The 25,941-nt window shown below is 49.6% G+C and overlaps 1 protein-coding gene across 2 annotated transcripts in view; it reads right to left on the reverse strand.

The window, feature by feature from the left end:
- Positions 1 to 20,640, reverse strand: part of ITGA9 (integrin subunit alpha 9) — a 326,219-nt gene extending 305,579 nt beyond the window's left edge. For both annotated transcript variants that reach the window (XM_040636970.1, XM_040636971.1), the window contains exons 1-3: positions 20,456 to 20,640; positions 4,189 to 4,316; positions 2,827 to 2,933 (exon numbers count right to left, since the gene is read on the reverse strand). In XM_040636970.1, the coding sequence (XP_040492904.1) occupies positions 2,827 to 2,933; positions 4,189 to 4,316; positions 20,456 to 20,640 (420 nt within the window). The remainder of the gene's footprint in view (positions 1 to 2,826; positions 2,934 to 4,188; positions 4,317 to 20,455) is intronic.
- Between the last annotated feature and the right edge of the window lie 5,301 nt (positions 20,641 to 25,941).

Consider the following 25,941-nt stretch of genomic DNA (forward strand, 5'->3'; position numbering starts at 1 on the left):
ACAGAGTTTGTTTTTTAAGATGAAAAAGTTCAGAGATCTGCCTCCCAACAAAGTGCACACACGTAATGCTATGTACTGCACATTTAAAAATGGTTAAGATGGGGTGCGGGGGTGGTTCAGTCAGTTAAGCATCTGCCTTCAGTCAGGTCATGATCCCAGGATCCCAGGTCGAGCCCCATGTTGGACATCCTGCTCAGCAGAGAGCCTGCTTCTCCCTCTCCCTCTGCAGCTCCCCTTGCTTGTGCTCTCTTTCTCTCTCTCTGTCAGATAAATAAAATCTTTTTTAGAAAATGGTTAAGACAGTAAATTTTATATTGTCTTTGACCACAGTTTTAAAAAAAAATGCCATGAGGAAAATGGATGCCGTCGGATGCCCCTCCTTCTCCAGCACCCACGGGGTGGCTCGCTGAATGGATGAAGCAGTAATTGTGTAAAACATGAGAAAAATAGCTCTGCGTGTGACGAATTAGGGCAAGATTATCACAGCAGATTATTGTATCATAGCACCATCTCCACTGCACACCAGCTCTGCCTTCTTGGCTTCCTTTGCTAACTCGTCCCCGTGATCCTCACCACTGTGCATGTCCCCAGAGGTGGCCCCCTCCTCAGACTAATTTGCAGTGACATAAAAGCCTCTGGAAGCAAGTTCTTGGCCACACAGAGGTTATCCTTTTGCGGGGAGAGGAAACATTTCGTGGGTTGTGTGGCCACCAGACCACCCCCTCCTCTGGGCTGAATTTCGACCTCAGGCCACCCTGATTTGGAGACGGATCAGCTTCTTCCCTCCTTTCCAGAGGACAGCAGACAAGCCTTCCAGCCCTCCTGGGGCTGCGTTGTCCGGTCAGGGTCAGGCCGCTATGTCTGGAGGAATGTCGAGGCTTGGAGATGGTCCAGGAAAACCGCAACAGTGATTAAAGTGCTGGACATGGAGACACACAGCGGGGTTGGGGGCCCTCACCAGATCTACAACGGTTCCAGGAGGCAGGCCCCTCCACGCTGGTGACAGCATCCAGCTGCTTCCTCCCTCCCCAAGGGGCCCAGCAAGGGGCAGATGCTAAATTTGTGGTGAGGAGGCAGGCCGAATTCACAAGAAGAGCTTCTGCCAGGGAGAAGTTTAACACAAAAGTGGGCTCCTCAAAGAGGGGAAGGAGACATTTCACCTGGATCCGTACGGAAAACCTATTTCCCCCGGGGATAAAATATAAATATGTAAAACCCTCAACTTTACAGCATGTGGCCCAAAAGAAGCCTTCAATGAATGGCAGCTGGTAATATTTTCCCTCCTTGATCTTATGCTTTTATAAGAAAAAATCTTCATGGAGCTTCCAAGAAAAGCCAATGAAAAGAAAAGGCCTATGAAGTCAGAATACTGGTTATCTCAGAGGAGGGGGGCACAAGGGAGCATTCTGGTATTAGCAACAGGGATGCAGGAGTGTGGGTATGAAAACCCCACCAAGCTGTTCACGTCAGGTTGGGTAAGTACTTTAGCGTTCTACCGTCATAGGAGAGAGTAAAAGAAAAAAGTAGACAAAACTTCTGAGGCAGTTACAAATTCCTTTTTTTGTGGAGTCCAGTAAAATCTTTTGGAGTGATGGAAATGTTTTCTCTGTGTGCTGTCCAACTCAGTAGCCACGAGCCGGGTGCTACTACTGATCGCCTGAAATGGGGCTAGTGTGACGGAAACACTGAGTTTTTAATTTAGATCAATTTAAAGTGCACTGACTCCATGTGGCTGGCAGCAGCCTCATTAGATGGCATAGCTCTAGGATGTCGCAAGGATAAAGACTTTTCTTCGTACCTCCTCAAAACACCTAATGAACCTGAGGACCTCATACGCACTTTGGGACCCAAATATCGTTGACCCTCGAACGACGTGGTGGTTAGGGGCACCGACCTCTCATGCACCTGAAAATCTGAATACAACTTTTGACTCCCCAAAAACTTAATAGTCTATTGACCTGAAGCCTTATCAAGAACATAGTCAGTTAACACATACTTTGTATGTTATATATGCTAGACACTATATTCTTACGATAAAGTAAGCTAGAGAAAAGAAAATACGTGGAAGAGAAAATATATTTACAGTGCTATAAAAAATCCACCTATAAGAGGACCCATGCAGTTCCCACCCGTGTTGTTCGAAGGTCAACTGTAAGCCATGAAAAATAACCTGGATTTCCTAATAGATAATACTATGTAGGAATAAATAGGAATAAACTAATGTTACACACAACATGGGTTAATATCAAAAGTATTTTGAGTGAAAGAAGTCTTACACAAAAGAGCACACACGGTAGTTTTCCATTTATAGGAAGTTCTAGAAATATAAAAAGTAATCCTCGGTAATACTAACCATAACTAAGTGGTTGCCTCGGGGTGGGAGGAACTGACAAGAAAGGAACATAAGAGAACTTTTTGGGGATGACAGAAATATTCTATAACTCGATGGGGGCAGGGGGATTACACAGGAGTGTATCATGGTCAAAACCCAAACTATAATCTTAAATTCTGTGCATTTCATGCAGAGTATACCTCAAAAAACACACACTCACAAAAATCTTATGTAATGAACAAGATTTCCGAAGCACCCTTCACACACGTTTTGTCATGTCCCAACAACCGTATCTCTGCACCCTGGAACAGACATTAAACATCGGACAGATAAAGAAAATCAAAAGATCAGTCATTGGTCCAAGCAGTAGTGCAGAGCAGGCGACCTCAAGGCCATACCCTCATCGCTGTGCCATCCAGCCTGCCTAGGGGATCACAGAGTCATTTGTCCTCGGAGCGCGGCCCCCTCCCCACAGCACCCCCAGGAGGTCTTACCAGCACGAGGCCATCAGCCTTGGGCTGCCGGGCCAGGCTCACCCCCATCCACTCATCGTCCCGGTCTTCCCGGCAGGTCTTTCCGCATGGCATGCCCCGACTCTTCCCTGGATGAGAAAGAGAAAAGCCAGACTTGCTTTGAGAAACGATGTTCTGCTGGCTGCTTCTCAAAGGGTGGTCTACAGTCCAAACGCTGGTTACCTGCCAGTGAGAAGCTAAGGAACTTGGAGCAAAGGGTAAATCAACCCCACCACGATGTCCTTGGCTGTTCAGTTGAGCCAATATTGTTTCATTGCAAGACTTGCTTCACGAAGGAAGCACTGCGGTGATTTACGTTCTGAAGCCAGCTCCGTAATCCGTCACGTGCCAGGAACAAGCAGTTCACAAACCCGTCACTTTGAGTAGCACTAAAGAACACTGCAGACACCTCTCCCTTTCAGCTAAAGAATATCAGAACAGTTCTTCGTTTGAAAAAATACAACTAGAAGCTCTTGCTGGGAAAGAACTTTGGAGAAAGTGAGGACCTGAAGTGAGGACCGCTATGGGCCAACCACAGATCTCTGTATCACCCCTCTAACTTAACCTTTTGAAGGTATATTAGTCCTGACCTTACAGGCGAGGCAACTGAGGCCAAAGAGGCTATGGGACTTTCCCAGTTAAGTCCCAACTGGTAACTGGCAGAGCTGGGCTCTGAACCCAGGCGGAGTCACCCCATTCCAAGGATGATGTATTTTCCACTGGACCGAAGTAAGCTTTTTAAGACCTCCATCCATCATATCTTTCCCTACTTAAAATATAAAGCCTAAGATTGATTTTAATGGCCTCCCCCTTCATGCAGAGCATAAAATCTTCACACCTTACCCCAGCCTGCTGGGGCCTGTGTGAGGCAGCCCCAGCCCACGCCGTCACCCCCTCTGCTTCCACTCTCCTGCTCGGCACTCCAGCTACACTGTCCTCACTTGGTACTTTAAAATGGCACGTGCTTTCCTCTGCTCAGAGGTTCTGCCCCCCGTAGCTGCCCAGCTAACTACTGTGAATCTTTCCAATCCCATGTAGATCAACTACCCACCTCCCCTCTGGTCTTCTTGCACTCAACTATTCATTTTCATGTCTCTCTGCCCACCAATTTGTAAGGTCCAGGAGGGCAAGATCTCTGCTTTGTTCACCAGTAGATCTCTGTGTGGTAAGTAATAGGAACTCGGCACATGATGGATGGATGGATGGATGGATGGATGGATGGATGGATGAAGGGAAGGGAAGGGAAGGGAAGGGAAGGATGAATGATCAGGCCACCCTGAGAAGACAAAGAGGAAGTGTGAGGGTACGGAACCCATCTCCACCTTGGCAATGACATCCACCCACCTCGAGCCATGTCCAATTCGGTGCATCTCCGGTCAGGGTTGGTGTGGACACGGCACTTAAACACAGCGCCAGGCGACTTCACTGAAGTGCTGTACTTGGACTCTGCCTTTGGTGCGCCCACAAGGACCCTGCACATCAAGAAGAAAGAACCTTCTGTCACAACCCAGTACCAGGAAAGAGGAGGGTGATGGTTAAATCCTTACCAGCCATGGGTGGGCTGCCCGAGCACTCCCTGAGAAACCACACCCCAGCATTATCCTGTGCTAGGGGGCCCAGCGGGGAGAGCCTCCTGCAGTGAACCTGTCAGATTTTCTCCAGGCACACTTAAAGCTTAAGACTGGCTGGGAACACATACAACCAAAGGGTTCCTATCTAGAACATATGAAGAACTCCTGTAAATCAGTAAGGAAAATCCAGACAGCCAACAGAATAGTGGGCCAGATATTTGAGGAAAGAAGATAACCAAATGGCCAACAAACACACGACAAGATGCCCAACGACATTAGTTATCAGAGAAATCGAAGTGAGATACCACTTCACACCTACTAGGTTACACCAAAAAGACTGAAAACGCTAAGTGCTGACAAGGATATGGAGGAACTGGAACCCTCGTACACTGCTGGTGGGAGTGCAGACGCTTACGACCGCTTTAGGGAACTAGCCAACGGTTCCTGAGAAAGCAGAACACAGGCCCTCCCCAAGGACTTGGCGATCCCATTTCCAGGAACATACCCCACAGAGATGCATATGCGGGTCTACCAGGAGACACGCACAAAAATGTTCACAGCTGAAAATGTCATGGCCGAACACTAGAGGAGACTCACAGGTCCACCCGTGCCAGAACGGACAGGTAGATGGTGGCCCAGAAACAGCAGCATCGTACACAGCAACGAAAATCAATGAGCACGCAACTGCGGCCACACGATGGCTCTCAGGAATACAGCGCCGAGCAAGACGTCAGGCCCGAAAGGCCCGACAGGCACTCCCTGTCTGATTCCATTTAACTGAAGTCCGAAGCAGCTGGGATGTAACTGGCGCTACAGGTTACCCCTGGGGAGGAGCAAGGGGGGGCTGCAGCTAGGGAGAGGGGGCTACTGGGGGTGCTTATGATGTTCTGTTTGCAACCTGAGTAGTGTCTTCACAAATGTGATAATTCCTTGAATTGCGTACATGACATAGGCACTGTTCTGGATGCGTGTGATACTTCGGTAAAAAAATAATAATAATAAAAAGTCGGAAATTACAACTGCCATTTCTCTTCTATGTCCCCCTCTTCCCCTTGCCCCCCACCACACACAAAGCATGTATATTTACTGGGAATGGGAAAGAAATAGCAGGAAGGCAGGCTTATAAACCATATCCTCTACCCCCACGCCAACCAGAGGTAGGAGAGTTCACATCCAAACGGGACAAGAACAAAGCTCTGCGTCCTTCATCTTGGACAGGAGGCTGCTGAGGGGATGAGCTCTGCCGGCAGGGCCCCTCCCCACCAGAGGACAAGAGCATGAACACTAAGATGACAGAAGAGACACGCTCAGGACTGTGTGGACACAGAACATGGGACTGGCAACAAGCACCCCTACTGATGTTACAAAAACACTTCTGCCCTACATTTTTACGTATTGCTCCCAGAGAGCCGTCAAGCGCAGAGCTATAGTGGAGGATACTGACCGGTACGAATCACACAGTGTGTGCTGAGCCACGAGCCATGTGGAAAAGGCCTCGTAAGGTGAGACTTTGAACAAGACCTTCACCTGTGTCCAAAGAGTAGAAAATTCCAAGCCACTGCTCAAGGAGAACATGAGCCACTCCTTCTGTCTGGCAGCCTGGAAAGGGGATGCAGTTCACCTCAAAAGGTACCAGGCACGTTGTGAAGTATACCCCCACTGGCCTTGCAATAGAATGCATTATCCACTATGTGTCTGTGGAAAAGCGACCTAGCGGAGCTTAGAACAACCCCGGACAGCCTCCCCAGAGATGTGAAAAGCTGGCCCAGGTACCCCCACTTCGTCCTGAAAGCCACCTTCACCTTGGGATCATGACCTTCACCCCCACCCTAGCCACAGAGTGACACTGCTCCCTCCCCAGCACCCTGGCTGAAAGGAGTGGAGATCTAGATACCAGGCAACAGAAGTCTGGGACCCTCAGATGGACCCGCAGCACAGGTGGGACAGCCATACTACTCTGGCTCAGAGACGTGGTATCAGGTTCACCAGAAGGCGTGTGGGTCCTGTCTTAATTCCCGCTGCCTCCGAGCCCAATCCCTCAATGCCCAGCACAGAAAGGATCTCTGAGGACATGTGGAGCCAGGGAAACCCTTACTGAAGTCTTTCTTTCCAGGTCGGTCTCAAGAGTGTGTACTTGATGCTGTGCAGGGTCTGAGAGGCACGGGCTCCGAAGCTTCCCTGCGGCCCCTCGGTCACACCCCAGGAAGCTGCCGGTCCAGGTGCTTGCTGGCAGCTCCCGCTCCTGCGGCCTCCCCACGTTGGGCCCCAGCTGCAGAATCCCCAGGTAGCCACGGCGCTGGAACCCACAGCCTTCGGAAATCTTAGCAAGCACTTTCCCACACGGTCCACACCAGGGCAGTTCGGCTGGCTCTTGGCTGCTCTAACTCAAATGCATGATGACACGCAAAACGAAACTCCAGTGAGAAGAAAGCCACATGAAGGGATCAATTTCCCCCCTGGCTTCTGGGGCTGAGCTTCAGAGCCACCAGGGCAAGCCAACGGTTGCCCTCGATAATGCCAGTTGTGTTTTCACAGGTGAGAAGAATTAGCAGTTTGACATGTCTAACTGCCGAAACATCCACGGCCTTTCCACATGTCAGGTTGTAGGAGCTGAGGAACAGAAAATGCCTCCTGCACTCGAAAACCCCAGTGGGACGGGGCTGGGTCCAAAAGTTCCCACAAACTCCAAATTTACATTAGCACAGTGAATAAATGCCACTTACAATTCATTTTGCAAACATTATAAAAATTAGACAAAGGGGAGAATTATTCACATACCAAGGAAGGGAAATGGCTGCAAGAAACAAGCTGTTTCTCTATCCCAACCCCCCAAATGGCACTGGAACCCTGATCATGACAGAGCCACTGGGCCAAATTCACCGACCCACGCTCACGGGTTATCACAGGAGGGGACCCTGGAGGGCTGAAATCCCAGGTGCTGCTTCTTCCAGCCCAGAGCTGAGACCGAGAGGGGCGAAGTTTATATTAAAATCTAAGGTGGGAAAAGGATCCACTGAATTGGTTTTCCCTTCCAAACCCAAGGTACTCAGGGGTTCCACCAATGGCTGAGCAAGCACAGATGACAACGCTCTGGGTCCTACTCTTCATCAGCTGTTCAGATGGGAAGGCTTCTCCCAAATCCTTTGTGATGGGAAATGCAGCACGAGAGAAGGGGGTGTGTGTACACACGTATGCACTCACTGGGGCTGCACGGTGGAGCACAAGCTTGTATCCTGGTGTTTACAGAACGCTGTGGCTTCCTCCGCAGCCTGGCGCTGTTCTTTACCTAGGCCGCTCGCCAGCAAGACTGCTGCCGCAGGCTAGCCGATGAGCCCGTCTCTTCTGAAGTTAGCTCCGCTGGCTCTCCGCCAGGCCAATCCCAAGAGACGGAGAGCGTGCAACCGCCCAGAGTGCAGGACAAGCCACCACAAAGATGCCATCTGCCTTTTCTCTCATTAGTCTCTGAGTTATAAAGAGACAGCCCGGCACTTCAAAGATCCCCCCAAATCTTCCCCAGTACCCTTGACAAGACACTGAGATGTTTCCTTCCTTTGTACAGTTACCATATGAAAAGGCCCGAGTGTCCCCACCAACAGGCTCCTGTCAATAAATCATCAGGCTGATTCTCACCTTTGCGGGCTACTTCAAGTGTGGTCCTCAGACCGGCAGCCTGGAGAACATCTGGGAGCTTGATGGAAATGCAGAATCTCAGGTCTCAGCCCGCTAAATCAGAACACACATCTTAACCAGCTCTCTGGCTGACGTACTGTCTAAGAAGCACGATATAACCACCTCCGCTGATTACAAATCATCGTGTTCCATCCGGAGCCAGTATGAACAGATGACCCTTGAGAAGTGCGGCTCTCCTCCTATCCTAGCCCCAGTTAAAGATGCACTCACACTTCAAAGACATTTTAGAGTCCTCTCATTAATTCATAACTCTACCTTTCTAATTACAAGGACAATCAGGGTGTATCGGGCACTTGGAGTGTGCAGGTGCTGGGCGAGGCTCCTTAAAGGCAGAATTGCATTTAATCTTCAGAGCAATCCTATGGAAGGCACTATGATCCCCATTTTACAGATGGAGAAACAGAGGGCTGAAGGCAGTCATGGGATGTGCCAGAGCCCACAAAGCACGGTGAGGTGCCACATGGCAACACGCACCCTGCCAGTCGAATGCAGTGCCACCCCCCTATTCTGCTCACCCCACAGCAGCCAGAAAGCAGAAAACGGGAGCCAACAAGTGTGGAGCCAGCAGCCACCTGCTGCCAGCCACCACATGTGATCTTGCCTGGAAAAGCCGTCACGAGGCTCTGCAGGTGGCTCCCAGGTTAGAACTTTGACTGGAAATGTCTGTCATGCCAAAGGACGGGGGTCTAGAATAGAAAGAAGCCCTTTACCTTCCCACATTAGGCTGAATATCGATCACCTTCTTGCTTTTCCAAAACATGTACACTGCTGGCATGGAAGTTTGCCTCTCTTAATGAGTGGTTCACACAGCTATCTGGAGATGGGGGCGCATCTGTTCCTCTGCCACCAGCAGTTACGCTCACGGGTGGTCTGATCTCTCGCTCAAGGTAACCCTGTTGGGCAGCTTCTTGAGTGCATTTTACTCAGAGATGGTGGGTTACACCACTGGGAAGCAGCAGAGCTCCGATTTCAACCATGTCAAGGGCGTCCTCTTTCCAGTCCTCCAAACCCCCTGCTCTTGCGGCAGCTGAAACACCCTCTATTTTTCCAGCACGGCCACCTCCTTGGGTCAAGCTGGCTATAAAGGCTCCATTCCCACCACTCCTCTGCTCTGAACTGATCCCTCACATCAGGAGAGCAAACAGCAGGTAAATTCCCTGGCTAGCGGGTGACAGAAAAAGACCGAGCTGCCTCCCTGGGAAGGCTCCCTCCTTACCCACAAATACCACAGCCGTGGTTCCTGAGGGTGCAATTACAGTGAGATCGAGGACGGCAACTGGGCACTGAAAACCTTAAATGCATTAGGTTTGCTTTCGTGCATTGGAACCCAACACTAGAGCTTCCCCAGGGCCCCACGTATCAGTGACGTGAGTGGAATTCAATCACTGCGTGTCCCACCACACTGCCCAGAAATCCCAGGAATCACTCCACCTTCCTTACTGGGCAAAAAATAGCCAAGACTTGAACAGAGAGAGGGCTGGTTGGTGCCAGGGAGCCACCTCTGACTGCATGGAACCCTTCACTCTCAGAGAGGAGACACTCTCTGGGGCCAGTGCTTGCCAACTGGAGCTGGCGAACTGAGAGGACTCAGAAGCTCTTTTTACAGTTGGGGAAACTGAGGCTCTGACTCAAACCAGGGGATACTAACTGCATTTTAGGGGTCTTAAACTAATAGTTCCACTTGAATTCTAAGCTTTGAGGGCAAGTCACTCAGGGAGTAAAGTGTAAGAAGCACAGGGCTAACACAGGGTTCAAGTTCTGCCACAACCACTGATAAAAAACTTATCTGAGGTGACATAGCTTAACCACTCTGGGTCTCAGGTTTCTTCCTCTGTAAAATAGGGAGAATTAAAATGTACCTAGTAAGGGTTCTTGCAAGGTTTAAGATCGTGTTTATAAAGTACCTAGCACGGTGCTTGGTACAAAGTTGGTGCTCAATGAAAGGTGAGAATGTTAGGCAGTAGGCCAAACACCCTAGCACCCAACTCGTCCCTGCTCCCCCTCTTGGCGGAACTGCCAGGAGCTCCTCAGAACCAAGAATTTATTCAGACCCTCAGCCAAGCTCACAGAAATCCAGGAATGGCTAGGACACTTTCACCACTAGCAGCAGACTGCAAAAGTAGCCATGTTTCTCCATCCTTCCTGTATCCGTGCCCTTCTCAATGGGGCTTTACAGCTTCTTCCATCAGGGGGTAGAGTCTGTTTGCCCCCCACCCCTTGAACGTGGGCAAGCTCTGTAACTTGAATTGGCCAACCGAATGTGACAGAGGGGACGTGGTTTGACTTCCCAGCTTCGGCTTCAAGAGACCATACGTGCTTCTGATTGCCCTCTTGGCACCCTGCCCAGCCACCACAAGCCCATGCTGCTGGGGGATGAAAGACACTTGGAGATGAGCCATCCCAGTTGAAGCCATCCTAGACCAGCCAGCCAGCGAGCCCACCCAGGAGCTGACAGCAGACACATGCATGAGCTGAGAGAAGAACCATCCAGCTGAACCCAGCCTAAACTGCCAACTACAGATTCGTGAGCTGAGAAACGGTGATTGGTTTAGGCCACCAAGTCTTAGGGTAGTGTGTTACACAGCAACACTGTGGTAACAGAAAACAGATGTATCATGAAGGTAGGACAGGCACCTTCTGAAGGGAACTGGGCTGTGGCACCCCCACTGTCCACCAATCACTCCTGAGTCCAGCCCACTGACCTCGCTCTGAGCTGAGAACTGCTGCTGCTGGTTCTCCAGCTCCCTGGTCTCCTTTCCTTTCCCCAAAGGAATCCTACTGCCACCCAGAACCACAAACTTCTACTGAGGGCCCTGATATGGGAGAGGCAGGGTGGGGTGGCGGAAACAGCCGTGAAGAATGCGCCACCTCGTCTCCAGCTCCATGACCCGGTCAATCCTCTGGCCACTCAGGACTTCCCTCAACCTTACAAGGTAATACAAAGGCACGGTCCCCTTCCCAGCACAGCATGAGGCCCAAAAACGAATGGCAAATAGCAACGTGTTGGGGGAGGGGGGTGCATCCAGGACGGCCTGACTTTTGAGAACGGGTTGGAGTTTTCATCTGCCAAGGCCAAGAGCAGACAGAAATGCTCCTGGAAAAAGCATCCGGGCACTTTTTCTTCCTCCTTAGGAAATGGATACCTTGGACAGGGGCTTGATGGGGGAGGGGACAGCAGCAAGGCTGACCCTGAGAACGGCCAGACAAGCATTAAGTCAACTTCACCTGGGTCCAGTTGCAAATCCGCAATCTACTTGCTGGGAAACCTTGGCTTTGGCTTCTGCACCTCATAGTAGCCCTGCTGCATCTGAGTGACAGCTCTGCACACAGAGTACTCACAAAGGGCTGGCGATAATACTTTTATTCTGGGAACCTTAGGTTGGAGTGAAGGAAGGGAGGGAGAGGGGTACAATCCCAATGCTGAGTCAGAGAATGAAGCAGGTGGCTTCCATGCCCAGCTGGGAAAGAGCAGCAGCACAGGCAGGGTCCCCCTCCTTGGAGAGGCATCAGCCTGCTGGTGGCTCTGTCAGGGACTGAAGTGTCCTCAGAGGCTGCTGCCCTGGCCAGGGCCTTGGGTCTTGGCAGGTGTACCGGGAAGCAGCAGCTGGAGAAGGAGGCATGGTGAAAGGACCAACGCTCCCCTCCCCCACCTGAGAGCATCAAGTAAACACAAAAATCCAAGACAGGCAAGCTACGGACCTCTGGGACATATGAGTAGAAGCCGTCTCCTGCTGCTTTCTTGTGATAATTTTCTTCTCCGAGAAGAACAGGTCAATACTTTTACCTTTATCCTTTTTCACTAAAATTCTCACCACCACCCCAACCTTAGAACTACAGACATACCTCTCAGACTTATGTGGAGCCCAGGATGGGGGCCAGAGCTCCCCACAACAGGGGCGGCCTCCCACCTGCTGAGAGAAGAAAGCAGCATGCAAAGTTCTGGGATGTAAAATCCCAGGGGTCTATAATCAAAGGAGCCATGTCAGAGCCTTTCTGGAAGCAGGTAGGATGTAAATGAATATACAAAAATGCAGATTTATACAGAGCATGACCAAAATTTTAGAGACTGCTCATAATGAGTGCATCTTACACAGGACTACCTCATTCATTTCTGTATTGAGTATGGACACTCCGATTTTGATAAATGAATCAAGGCATCAACAAATGTACTGAAAGCACTCTTCCAGCATCTCGAGTCAGGATGAAGATGACCATTCGTTCCCAACACCAGATCAAAGTAACAATAAAAAGAACTACTGGTATTTATCAAGGGTTTCCTCTGTGCTGGAGGTGGTCTTCCACGCTTTGCAGACATCACCTCATTTAAAGCAAGAAGGCGATGAGTGAGAAACTCTTTATTATTCCTCTTTTCCAGAGAGCTGAACAAGACTCAAACAGCTGAAGGGACTGAAAGCCCTACAAATGACCCTGAGACTGAAACAGCTAAATGGGGGCAGGGCTGACCTTGAAACCCACCCTCATGGCCACCGTGCACTCATGCAACTCCGCAGTCCCCCTTTCAAGGCATAGAAACCATGGGTTTGGTTGTTGCTGGGAAATCAGGGGCCACAATGAAGGCAGAGCCAGGAAGAAACCCACTCTCTGAGTCTGGAACATCCATACCCTAGGACCTATGGTGGTGGGTAAGAGGTGCAGTCCCACGTTTTGGAATATCCTGCACAATGCCGGGTTTGCTCTAGGGTTTGTACACATTGCATCGGAACACCAGCTGGTCAGGACAGGGTAGGAGAGGCCACCTGGGCTTAAACACACCAAGGGCTGCGTGGACATGGACAAAGTTGGTTTTGTGTTTTTAAGGTTCAGGTTTTGGGGGACATAAAGCATCCTCTCTCACACAGTGGCCACTGGTGCAGAAAGTCTGACTGTGCAGCTTTCTTTAATAAAGTTACAAATCCAGGGGTGAGTCCTGAACACTGGCCACCACAGCTACATTCCCCATCCCCTCTCCAAATATAGAGTTTCTTAAATGGGGGTGAAGCAGCCCAGAGAGTTTAGGATGGATACATGGAATATCCTAGAATGTGCCGTCTTTCCTAGGACACTTCTGTCCTACCCTCACACAGATGTGGTGTGAGAGCGGGCCCTACAAATATCCCTGGCAGAATCTCTGGGTCCCTGTTTACTCGGTGATCAAGTGTCTCTGGAAAGCAGAACCCCAGTATCCCCCCATAGGTGGCCAGTGGGTCACGCATGAGTAATGAGAACCCCACGGGGAAGCTACCACTACCATAATTCCAAAACTTTTCCAGCAAAGCCAGGCAGGACAGAACCTCACAAGACAGATGCTTGGTTGCCTTGAAGCCCCAAATTCAGACTCTGTGAGAAGCAAAGGCATAGGCCCCAGCTCTGCCACTTTGGCCATGTAACCTGGACAAGCAACACCTCTGCGTGTCAGTGTTCCGCTTTGTGAACGGGGCGGGAACGACCACCAGCTGAGACTCAGGGACGTTAAATGAGCTGACGCGTCTAAAGCATGCAGAACAGTACTCAACACATGCTGAGCACTCAGTGGGCCTGGCTGCTGCCACCATGTTGCTTCAGCCGTGAACCGAAACTCACAACAGAAGACCTTTCTGCTCTCCCACAAAGCAGAAACTGGGGACCCAGTGAGCCTGTGGTTTCAAAGACTCTAGATTTTTCCCAATCTTGGATTCGCTTTCACTTTCTAAGGTTCCCTCTGGCCAAAAAAAAAAAAAAAAAAAAAAAGGTCATGATAAAACCCTTTCTTCTGCTTTGGTTGGTCACCAAGCCACTTGGCTTAATGGTTTGTGGTTCACAAGGTACCAGGAATGAGGTGCTACTGTTCCCTCTGGTCAGGAGCTCATCAGCTGCACGATGGTTCAAGCTAAGGCGGGACTCTCTCCCTCCTCCATTCTTCCCCTGCAAAATCCCTGAAATCAGGAAGACACCCTCGATGTCAGCTGGCAGCTAGAATGCTCTGGAGTCTGCTTTAGGTCAGAGTCCTAACTTTCCCAATGCCGACCCAGTGCAATAAGCCAAGGCACAGATAATCTCTGGCCACGACTGCTGGCTGAGGAGAACATCTCATACCTTCCTAACAGCAGTTCACATATGATGGGCTCCATGGCAGCCGTGGAGGCGTGTATCCCCTGTCCCACTTCATGCCTTTCAGCTGCAAGGGGCGGACAGCTGACAGCCCCCAGCGGCAGCCCCTTCAGGATGGCCAGGGCAACCAAGCAGAGACCACGCTCCTCCCAGGCAGGTGCAGCCAAAAACTAATTATGATCTTAGGGGGGTCCATATTGAGTTAATGGACACCTTAATGATCTACAGCCCCTACCCGCCCCCCAACACTTCTCTTATACTCCTATCTCTGCTTGAGCATCCGCTCCCAGAGGACGCCCACAGACACAAGTCCCCAGTCACTGTGCATTGATCACCCCAGGCTGTGGACAAAGTAACTCTAAGCTTCAGTTCTCCAACTGGCAAACTGGAAACCGCTCACCAGCTTGTCCCAAAGATTCAGCTAAAGACTAGAATGCTTGTGAAAGCCTTTGACCTCTTGTAGACAGATGCCCAGCAAATACTCTGATGGGATTATCAATTTTTATTTCTTAAAGTTAGAGGCTACTCCCTTGATTTCTGAGAACACAGTGGCTGCTTTTAATACATATGAAAACAACATTTTCCCTGGACAGATCACAGTAGGAGTTATCAGAAAAAGACCATTTCCGGACCAGCAGCAAGTCAGCGGGGAGTCAGAGCTGGCTGGGGCCCAGCTCTTCACACCCTCACACCCAGAGCTGTTAGTGACTGGCTGAGAAGAGTCGTCTTCTTGCCCCAGAAGGTTGTCCCCTGGGCAAGACAGCTGCCTCTGCCCCTGCCAGCTTTCAGCACTAGCTCAGGAAACAGCACCCTTGCCAGCTTCTCTAGATCCTCAGGGAAAAACCCTGGAGACCCCAAGAAACACTCTCTGGGTCCCCTTAGAACTCGGGCCTCATCCACATGCCATGCCTTCCTGAGAGCTTGAGAAAGCAGGCTCTGCAGGCCAGTAAGAACCAGGAATAAGGTCTGAAAATGCGACTTCCAGAAAATCCAGATGGGGAAGTGGAGCCACACTCCCACCCAAGGGCCTGGCATGGGCCAGAACAACTCAGCAAAGACCTCCACCGCGCAGGTTAGGAGAGCAGTCACTGCCATTTCTGGATGTCTCCTCACAAAGACGGGTAGTGGGGGATAGCACGGCCCATGATCCCAGGGTCCCCCTTCTAGAGGTGTTACCTTCTCCCCCTCTGCCCCTCTGAACAACCTGCCCAAGGACAAGCCTCTCCCTCATCGGAGCCCACAGCTTAGATTTTGCCTGGGACACAAGCCTTTCCTTTATCAGATGGCGGGTGGAGTTTTCGTTCCTGAATCCCTCCACCTCAGCAGAGCAGGCACTCTGGTGTCTGACCAGGGAAAAGACAAAGAAGTCAGCCTCCCCAGCTGCCCACTATTAATCCCTAGCTCACTTTAAGCACCCCCACTTGTTCTGATACACAAATATGCCAAGCGTTGGTTTTCTTTTTTCTTATATCCTCATCTGATCTTTGTCTAGCCCTTTAAGACTTAATTCATTGCTCTAAACCCTCACTGTCCGAAACTCCCCACAATAAGTGTTCCGTGTACTGTCTAGTCCAACAGCCACTAGCCACATGTGGATAGCGAGCGCTTGAAATGTGGCTAGTATGACTGAGAAACTGAATTCTTGATTTCATTTGGTTGTAATTAATTTTTATTTAAATAGCAATCCGTCTGGCTAAGGGCAACTGCATTGGTAGTGCAGAACTGTCTAGCTCGTTCTTTTAATTCTCAACCTTAATGCAAATGGAGAATGTTATGTTCTCCTTGGCTCTGAATTACCTCCTATTCCTCACTGAATGATGCTCTGACAGCCTTAACAAAGCAGAAAGCCGGCGCGTCTTCCATTTCCGAGCACTTGCTCTGTGCCTGAGCACAGCCGTCTTGATGTGTCCCGGGAGATGGGGCAGGAAGCACGTCGCCAGAAAGGAAGCCAATGCACCCAGCCACCTCGGACTCCAGGGCGTCTGGGGCAGAGAGGAAGGAGGGGAGGAGAGGGGTGTGAAAGAAACCCACTTTGGGGGCTGGACGCCAGCCGGGCCGCATTTATTTATATCACAGGGTGTTACAGTCGTCTGCCCTGCAGCTGAAGAACCAATACATGTCTAAGGAAAGGGGACAGAAATCAGCTTTGTCTATGTTCCCTGGCACCTATGCTGTTGCTCAAAGGGTGCAAGAAGACCCGGGGGCAGGGAGTGGTGGGGAGAGGTACAGGAGAGGAAGCTAGCTCTGACTGGCAGGCAGACACCCTCTGAGGGTGGCTGGAAAAGAGGAAACTGAGTCATGTGCATGTTTGCATCCAAACAGATACCAAACAGATAAACACTGTAACATACAGATGTCACAGTGACGTCTGTAACACTGTCCGGGATATTCTGGTCCACCTGGCCATGGGGACAACTCTCACTGCCTAGAGCACAGCAACAGAGGGGCCAGGTGCTGGGTCTGAGGCTCTGCTCTTGATGCAACAGGACTGCAGAAGCTATGTTCAAGCCCCAGGGTTAGAAAAGCAAGGTCGCCCCCAGCTCTTGCAGAGATCTAGCACTTTCTGACCCATGCCAATTTTGGCTTAAAAAAAGAACAGACAGGTATGCTCAGTTATGGGATTTGAGAACCAATGCTAGCTCTCCTGGCAGAGCACACACGTGTGCTTTGTGATGTGTACCCGGGGTCCACGTTAATGCCACAGACCCTCGGCTCTGCCGCCTGCAGAGCCCACGCTGATCCTGGTGCCTGGGCTCCATCCCCGCCCCCTCCAGCACGTTCTTCTCACTCCTTACCCTATCTACAGCAAATCCCTCTACCTGTAAAAAGGTGTTTAATTAGCAGAAAGCCAACTTATTAAACCACTAATACTGAATTAAGAAGCTAAAGAGTAATTTCTTAAGAAGAAAGCCACCAGATACAAGGTTTAATTAACATTTTCCTTCTTTTCAGAGTTTCAATGTATTACTTTTCCTTTTCATGTCTATCACTTATTTTCCACACCCATTTTGACGATTCGTGATCTTTTTAGTTCCCGTCATGTAGATGGCTAAGCTCCTCTCCTGTGCTGGATCGGCCCTTTAGCAAATTACTCCAAAACTCCAAGGCCTGAATTAACACATTTCTCTAAAGTACACACTTTAACTTCACTGGCCTTTGAAAATGCATAGAAAACACCTCAAAACCTCCCTCCTCTCTGACCCAGCAATTGTAAGCCCAGGAATTTATTTGAAGGAAATAATTAAGGATGTCCGCAAGGCTTTAGTTACAAGGATGTTTACCCCCGCTGTTGTTTATAATCATGAGTAATTAGAAACAACCTACATGTCCCTCAAGCAGGGCTAACAGATCCAGGGCCCTGGGACTGCCTGGTAGGAAGAGACCAACAATCAGTCGATAAGTCAATCAACCAACCCCAGAGCGAAAAGTTAAGATAGAGACATAGGGTAGATCCAGATTCCACTGAGCCTGAATCTTGTAAATTTAGGGTGACCACCTTTAAGAAAATACAAAGTTAGGACTATAAAATTAGGCACAGAGTCTTGGTAGGGGCCCATGTGAGTTAGGGGCCTTTGGTGGAAGTTTCATTAGCCCCGTGGCAAGTCTAGTCTCTAGAGAAAAGAGAGAGAAAGGAGGCAAGGCTGGAAGTCTACTGCTTCAAGAGACGCAGCTTACCAAGTCTTGGCAGCATCATCAGCTGAGAATAACGTTCAAGGTGTAAAACAAAGAATATTGGGGGGAAGGGAGAGGAGAGAAAAGGATAGGGAGGAAAATACCTGGAAAAAGCAAGAGCACAAATATTGAGGATATAGCAAAAACTATGATTAAAATTAAGACAATGTGGAGCAAAAAAGGATACAAAAAAATGTGCATTAAAAAGATTTCCGTGTAGGGGCACCTGGGTGGCTCAGTCGTTAAGCATCTGCGTTCTGCTCAGGGCCTGATCCCAGGGTCCTGGGATCGAGCCCCGCATTGGGCTCCCTGCTCTGCTGGGAGCCTGCTTCTTCCTCTCCCATTCCCCCTGCTTGTGTTCCCTCTCTCTCTCTGTCTCTCTGTCAAATAAATAAATAAAATCTTAAAAAAAAAAAAAAAAGATTTCCGTGGAGTTTAGGTGGTACCTGGAAAACTATAGGGACAAGCCCTCCAACAGGAAGAACAGCATGCTCCTATGTTCACATCAGGAATGGAAAGGGTATTTTTGAGACCAGCAGCCTGGCTGTTGATGGATTCCTTAGGACCCCGGAAATATCTGCCCCACATGTCCACTGGCACCAGCATTACCTTCCAGTTGCACACTCGCCTCTGCTGTGTACCCTGGGTGCCAAGTTGAAGGCCAGCCTGTCGTTTCCTACAATTGCCGAATCTATTCCAATCACGCAACTTTTCCTCATCTCCTTTTTGAAACAAAGCAGGTTCAACTATTTTCCTATGTCAAACCTGTTCTTGCCTCTCCCCAGTTGTTCCCCACCTAGCGCGGCCTTGACTTGTGACCTGTCCAAATCCAGGTGATGGGGTCCTGGCACTTCTCCCTTAAGCTGAGCCATTAAAGAGCCCAGAGGCAGCTACAGATCCCACAGAGCGTTCCAGCTCCACTGCCCGCCTTTTTCTCTAGAGCCCCCTGCCCAGAAACGCCCTTCTATTCCTGACCGCTCTCCCCACGTACTTGGTGCCAAGGTCACACAGTCCAGGAGCCCAGCGGGGGATTCTGGGATGTGTTCTCCAACTGCTCCTGGTGCATTCTCTACCAAATCCAAAGCCCACAGAGGACTCTGAGCATGCAGGACACAGAAAAGGTGTTCAGCCTGCTTTGCTTTAGAATGGGGATTTGGCAATGCAGAAAGACAGCCTGGCCTTAAACTCGGCAACTGGGGTAAACGGTAGGGAAGGAGATGTGGAACTGCACAGGGGCTACACAGGACCTTACAAACTGGTTCTCTTGGAGGCAGTTCTCCTCAACAACATGATTGTTAATGGGCTGACCAGTCACAGAGTCCCCCCTGTTCCAGGAATGCCTCAGGACTCAGATCTACAAACCCGCCCTTTTCGGTCAGCCTCTGTCCAGTTCAGAGCAGTGACTGTCCCACAGAGCTGCATGTCGAGAGCACACATGACTGACCTCGCCTTCCTAACCTGCATCCCCTAAGGATACTCACACTGGTGACAACACAATAAAACCAACTCCAGACTCCACCCGGGGCCCACTGGGCCATGACCTTGAATAGGGGAACTGTCCGTGGCCTAACTCTCTGATGAAGAGGTGATCCTTGTGTGCTGTGGGATTCCAGCTTGTTCAGGGAAAGGTTCAAAGAGGGACTAACCTCGTCTCAGAACTTCTCCTCAGGGGCTGGGCACTCAAGCACCGTGCCTCTTAGCTGATGGCACTTAAGGGGGGGGGGGGGAGCTCCCAAAGGTTGCGACTCTCAGGGAGCAACTGGACTCCTTGACCTCTACAAAACCACATCCCTCTCTTAAAACTTCGGGTGCTTGTCTTTAGGTCAGAGGACCCACGTGAAAGGAGGCCCAGGCTGCCCCAGAAGTCACCCACCAGCCCTGTCACTCAGGGTCCTGGACCACCCTCCTTTCCAGCATCCTGGACGCTCACAGCTCCCTTCCTCAGAAGGTCTTGTAAGGAAGGAGGGGGGCCTCTGGACCGCAGTGTGTCCCTCGGGCTGCCAGACACTCACCTCTGGGGAGCCCCACTCCTCCCCTACACACACACAGCCCGTCCCCCTCACGTCGCGGAGCCACTCTGCGCTTCCTCGGCGCCACGCACCAGAGTGGCTTAAAGCCGGGGAGCGGTGGGTGGGGTGTCACCAAGAGCTCCCCGACACTAAGGAGTCTGCATCTTGAGTGCCCGATCTCTTCCGGGCCCTGGGGCATTCGGTGGAGGCCCCTCGGGGGCAGAAGAGCCAAGTTTCTTAGCGACCGAGAGAGCTAAGGCTCTTCCGGCTGGGAGGCCGAGGGGACCGCTCTCTCGGCTCTCCCCGCGCACGCCGGGCTGGGACCGCCGGGAAGCGCTGGCCCGGCCGCCTCCAACCCCAGGCGCCCACCGCGACGTCGGCGGGACGAGAGACCGGCGTCCGGCGTCCTGCCCGCCTGTCGTCCGCGGCCAAGCTGCGCGCCGCCGAGACATTTCAATCTCCCCCTCGGGACAGCGGCGTGGAGGCGGCCGGAAAAGGCAGCGGCGGCCGGCGGGGTACACAGGCGGGGGCGGCGGCTGCCGGGCCGGGGTCGCGGGGTCGCGGGGCCGCGGGGGCACTCACCAGCGCGTGTTGTCGTGGAAGTGCTCCAGCACCGCGTAGCCGAAGAACGAACCGGCGGGCCCCTGGAAGCGCACGGGGCGCTGTGGGTCGAGGTTGTAGGCGCCCGCGGGAGTCCCCGCGGCCACCAGCGCCAGGAGCAGCGCGCGGAGCCCCCCAGCACCCCTTCGCACAGCCGGGCCGCCCATCCCCGGACGGCCGCCGCCCTCCGCTGTGCCCCGCGAGCAGGGCGCCGAGCGCGCGGGCGCCGGGGCCGCGGGGTCCGCCGACGGCCGGGAGGCTCCCGGGGGCGGGAGCTCTGCGCTCCGACGCTAGCGGAAAGCAGCGCCGGCCCGAGGGCGGTAGGCCGAGCGGGCGCCGAAGGCGAGCGCAGGGGCGGCCCGGAGCGGGCGGCGTCTTCAGTCCGGCCGGGAGGTCTGCGCGCTCGGAGCGAGCGGTCCCGGGCCGGGCGGTGCTGGACTGCGGAGAGGCGCGCCCGCGGGGTGGGCGGCCCGGAGGCCGGCGGTGGGATGGCGCGCCGGCGCCCTCTGCCGACCGCGAGCCCACCCCGCGGACGGCCCCAGCGGCCGGAGAGAGTCGCAGACCCGCCCGGGGTCCCCGGCTGCAGCACCTCCCACCAAGCCCTGGGCCCCCGGCCGGGAGAGGCTTCCTTAATCCTCCCCGCAGCTGCGTCCTCGCCCGCCCTGCGGGGGTCGCGGGGTCTCCCGTTCCCTCTCGGTCTCACATCCACACCGAGGACCAAAGGAAGCCGGGTTAAGGATTGAGTTTCTATTCTAGCCCTGCCCATCTGCCGCCCCTTGACCGGGCTGTGAGACAACCTAGGGGAGAAGCGCTAAACCAGCGCCAGCTGAGGTTGTTAATAACAACCAGATCCGCGCGGGAGTGAACCGAGCACCCTTTCCTACTACACTCACCTGGTCTCCTACACCGTTGATCCCTTAGTGTGGTATCCGCACCGGCAGCATCCGCATCACCTGGGAACCTGTAAGAAATGCACATCTAAAGGTCCCACTCCAGATCTGATGAATCAGAAGCTCTGAAGGTTGGGGCCCAGCTGTATGTGGGGAGACGGATGTAATTGTGATAAAAGACACACAATATAAAACTTACCATCTTAACCGTCTTTGAGTGTTCAGTTTAGTGGCATTAAGGTATTTTCATTGTTGTGCAGCCACCACCACCCATCTCTAAACTTTTCTGTCTTGCAAAACCGAAACTCTGTACCCATTAAAAGATAACTCCCCATTCCTCCCCTCCCCCAGTCCCTTGACTACCACCATTCTACTTTCTACAAATTGGACTGCTCTAAGTACTTCGTGAGTGGAATCATATGTGGCTGACTTATTCCACTTAGCATAATGCCCTCAAGGTTCATTGATGTTGTAACGGGTATCAATACTTCCTTACTTTTTAAGCTGAATAATACTGTACATACATGTTTTCTTTATCTATTGATCCCTTGATGGACACTTGGGTTGGTTCCACTTTTTGGCTATTGTGAATATGTGAATAATACTGCTATGAATGTAGAGTTACCTGTTGGAGATAACTGCCTTCAGGTCTTTAGGGTATATGCCCAGAAATAGGATTACTGGATCATGTGGTAGTTCTGTGTTTAATTTTTTTGAGGAACCGCCATAGTGTTTTCCACAATAGCTGCATCGTTTTACATCCCACAAACAACGCACAAAAGTCTAACTTCTCTACATGCACTTAACACTTGTTATTTTCTGGGGGTTTTTTGGAGATATATAACCATTCCTATGGGTGTGAGGTGATATCTCACTGTGGCTTTGATTTGCATTTCCCTAATGATTAGTGATGTTGAGCATCTTTTCATGTACTCATTGGTCATTCGTATATCTTATGAAGAAACGTCTGTTCAAGTCCTTTGCCCATTTAGCAGAATCTGTGATTCTGATGCATGCTCAAGTTTGAGAATCATACCCCATCAATACCACATCAATATTGACACACCTTTATTTTCCAACTGTGCCCCGCAAGCCACTAGAAAGCAGAACCTACTATCTAGTTGTTGCATGAACCCATGTTCCAAAACCAGCCCCAAGTTACAGTATAGGCTCCCTGAGGAAAACAAAATGAGGGCCCTGCCTCCTTAACCACCTGCTCCCAACTGTTTACACACATATCAGAATAGATCCACGGTCCCAAGTTCCCCCAATGACNNNAGGAAAGAGTGAGAGGAAAGAAAGGAACACTACCACTTATTGAGCACCTACTATATGCCAAATACTTTACATATATTATTTTATTTCATTCTTGCAACATCCCTTTAAAATAAGTACTGTTATCCCCCATTTTATAGATGAGGAAAGTAAGATAGGGAAAAGGCATTTAACTATCATAAAGGCATACAATTTTGAGCACCTGGATTGGAATTTGAACCTCAATTCCTTCTGGTACAATACTTAGATTCCCCAGCTCCACCAAATAGTCTCATACCCCAGATAGTAAGTACCGAAAGTCAAAAAAAGCAACAAAATTAAACAGAGACAAGTTGGTTTTCATCCCATTTCGCCAAGCTTGTTTCTCCATCTGAGCTCCCCAGACTCACCAATAACACTCCTGGCCACAGAATCACCTAAGATGAGAGCCCAACACAAAGTTCTGTATCTATTTCTCTCCCACACCCAATTCAACCAGTCCTATTTACTTTATCCCCTTAAACTCTTAAATCCATCACCTCATTCTCATCTCTACTGCCTAGGCTTCAGGTCAAGCCCTTGTCTGCTTGACCACAGTGTCATAAATATTATGACATAATATTACATAATTATACAATTATTATATAACATTATATAATTATTGTATTTATAATATTTATATTATGTTTAATATATAAATATATAATAATTATTATAATTATATAATTATTACAGATCTGTGAGATCTATAGTGATGTCCCCCTTTTCATGCCTGTTATAGGTAACTTGTGTTTTTATCTGTCTTGGTAGGAGTTACCATTTCTTTAAAGATTTAATTTATTTATTTGAGAGAGAGAAAGAGAGAGAGTGCATGCACGCATGAGAGAGGATGAGCAGCGGAGAGGGGCGTAGGGAGAAGGAGAAGCAGACTCCCTGCTGAGCAAGGAGCCTGATGCGAGCCTCCATCCCAGGACCCAGGGATCATGGCCTAAGACAGATGCTTAACGGACTGAGCCATCCAGGCCCCCCAGGAGTTACTAATTTTATTAACCTTTTAAAGAAACAACTTTTGACTTGGGCAATTGTTTTTTATGATACCTTTCCCTTTTTTACTTTAAGATTTTATTTGATCTCTATTTCCTTCTTTACTATTTCTAATAATTTCTTTGGATTTAATTTGCAATACTTTTTTCTAGCTTCTTGAGATAGGTGCTCAGATTTTGGGCCTTATTTTTCTAATTCTTTTCTAATATATACATTTCATAATATACAATATATTCTTTATAATATATAAACACATATAATATATGTGTTTGTATATACACATACAATAAATTTCCCTCCAGGGACTGTGAGCTGTATCCCACAAGTTCCGCCGATATATTGTATTGTCATTATCAATCAGTTCAAAATATTTATTTACTTATTATTTATTTATTAGAGAGAGAGAAAGAATCTTAAGCAGGCTCCATGCCCAGCACAGAGCCTAATGTGGGGCTTAATCTCACAATCCTGAGATCATGACCTGAGTCACAATCAAGAGTTGGACACTTAACTGACTGAGCCACCCAGACACCCCCAAAATATTTTCTAATTGCAGTTGAGTTCTCCTTGGTCCATGGAAAATGTATTCCTTAATTTCCAAGTTGTGGGAGATTTTCTATCTTTCTGTTACTGATTTCTTTTCTTTTATAATAAATTTTTATTATATTATGTTAGTCACCATACATTACATCCCTAGTTTTCGATGTAAAGTTCCATGATTCATTACTTGCGTATAACACCCAGTGCACCATGAAATACGTGCCCTCCTTAACACCCATCACTGGCCTATCCCATTCCCCCAATCCCCTCCCCTCCGAAGCCCTCAGTTTATTTCCCATAGTCCATAGTCTCCCATGGTTCACTCCCCCTTCCATTTACACCCCCCCTTCTTCTTCCCTTTCTTCTCCTACCAATCTTCCTACTTCCTATGTTCCATAAATGAGTGAAACCATATAATTGTCTTTCTCTGCTTGACTTATTTCACTTAGTATTATCTCCTCCAGTGCTGACCATGTTGCAGCAAATGTTGAGAACTCGTTCTTTCGGATAGCTGAGTAATATTCCATTGTATATATGCACCACAACTTCTTAATCCAGTCATCTGTTGAAGGGCATCTCAGCTCCTTCCACAATTTAGCTATTGTGGACAATGCTGCTATGAACATTGGGGTGCATATGGCCCTTCTCTTCACTACGTCTGTATCTTTGGGGTAAATACCCAGTAGTGCAATGGCTGGATCATAGGGTAGCTCAATTTTTAACTTTTTAAGGGACCTCCACACTGTTTTCCAGAGTGGCTGTACCAACTTGCATTCCCACCAACAGTGTAAGAGGGATCCCCTTTCTCCACATCCTCTCCAACATTTGTTGTTTTATTTTTCTTTTAAGATTTATTTATTTATTTGAGAGTGTGCATGTGAGGGGGAACAGAGGGAGATGGAGAGAATCTCAAGCAGACTCCCCACTGATTGAGGAGCCCCAATCAGGGCTTGATTCCATAATCCTGAGATCATGACCTGAGCTGAAATCATGAGTCAGACACTTAACCGACTGAACCACCCAGGTGCCCTGTTACTGATTTCTTAATTCCATTATGGTCATAGAATATACTCTGTAGGGGGGCTCCTGGGTGGCTCAGTTGTTAAGTGTTTGCCTTCGGCTCAAGGTGTGATCCCAGGGTCCTGGGATCGAGCCCCACAATGGGCTCCCTGCTCTGCTGGGAGCCTGCTTCTTCCTCTCCCACTCCCCCTGCTTGTGTTCCCTCTCCCGCTGGCTGGCTCTCTCTCTGATAAATAAAGAAAAATCTTAAAAAAAAAAAAAAGAACCTACTCTATATGTTTTCAATCCTTCGAAATTCATTGAGATATGATTTATGACTCAGCATATGGTCAATTTTGGTAAATTTTTCATGTGTGCTTGAAAAGAATGTAGGGGCCCCTGGCTGGCTCAGTCAGTGGAGCATGAGACTCTTGATCTTGGAGTTGTGAGTTTAAGTCCCACATTGGGTATGGAGATTACTTAAAAATAAAGTCTTAAAAACAAAAGAACGTAGAACACATTGTTAGAACTATTGTTCTCTGTATGCCAATTAAGTCACATTTGTGAATCAAGTGGCTCAAAATTTCTATATCCTCATTGATATTTTGTTTTATTCTATAAGTGATTCAAAGGGATAAATTAAAATCTCCATCTACAATGGTGAATCTATTTCTAATTTAGTTCTGTCAGTTTTTCCTTACATAATTTAGGGCTTGTTTTAGATAAAAATTTAAGATTCAT

The sequence above is a fragment of the Ursus maritimus genome, unplaced genomic scaffold, assembly GCF_017311325.1.
Source record: "Ursus maritimus isolate PB19 unplaced genomic scaffold, ASM1731132v1 scaffold_20, whole genome shotgun sequence".
In the NCBI taxonomy this organism is placed as follows: Eukaryota; Metazoa; Chordata; class Mammalia; order Carnivora; family Ursidae; genus Ursus; species Ursus maritimus.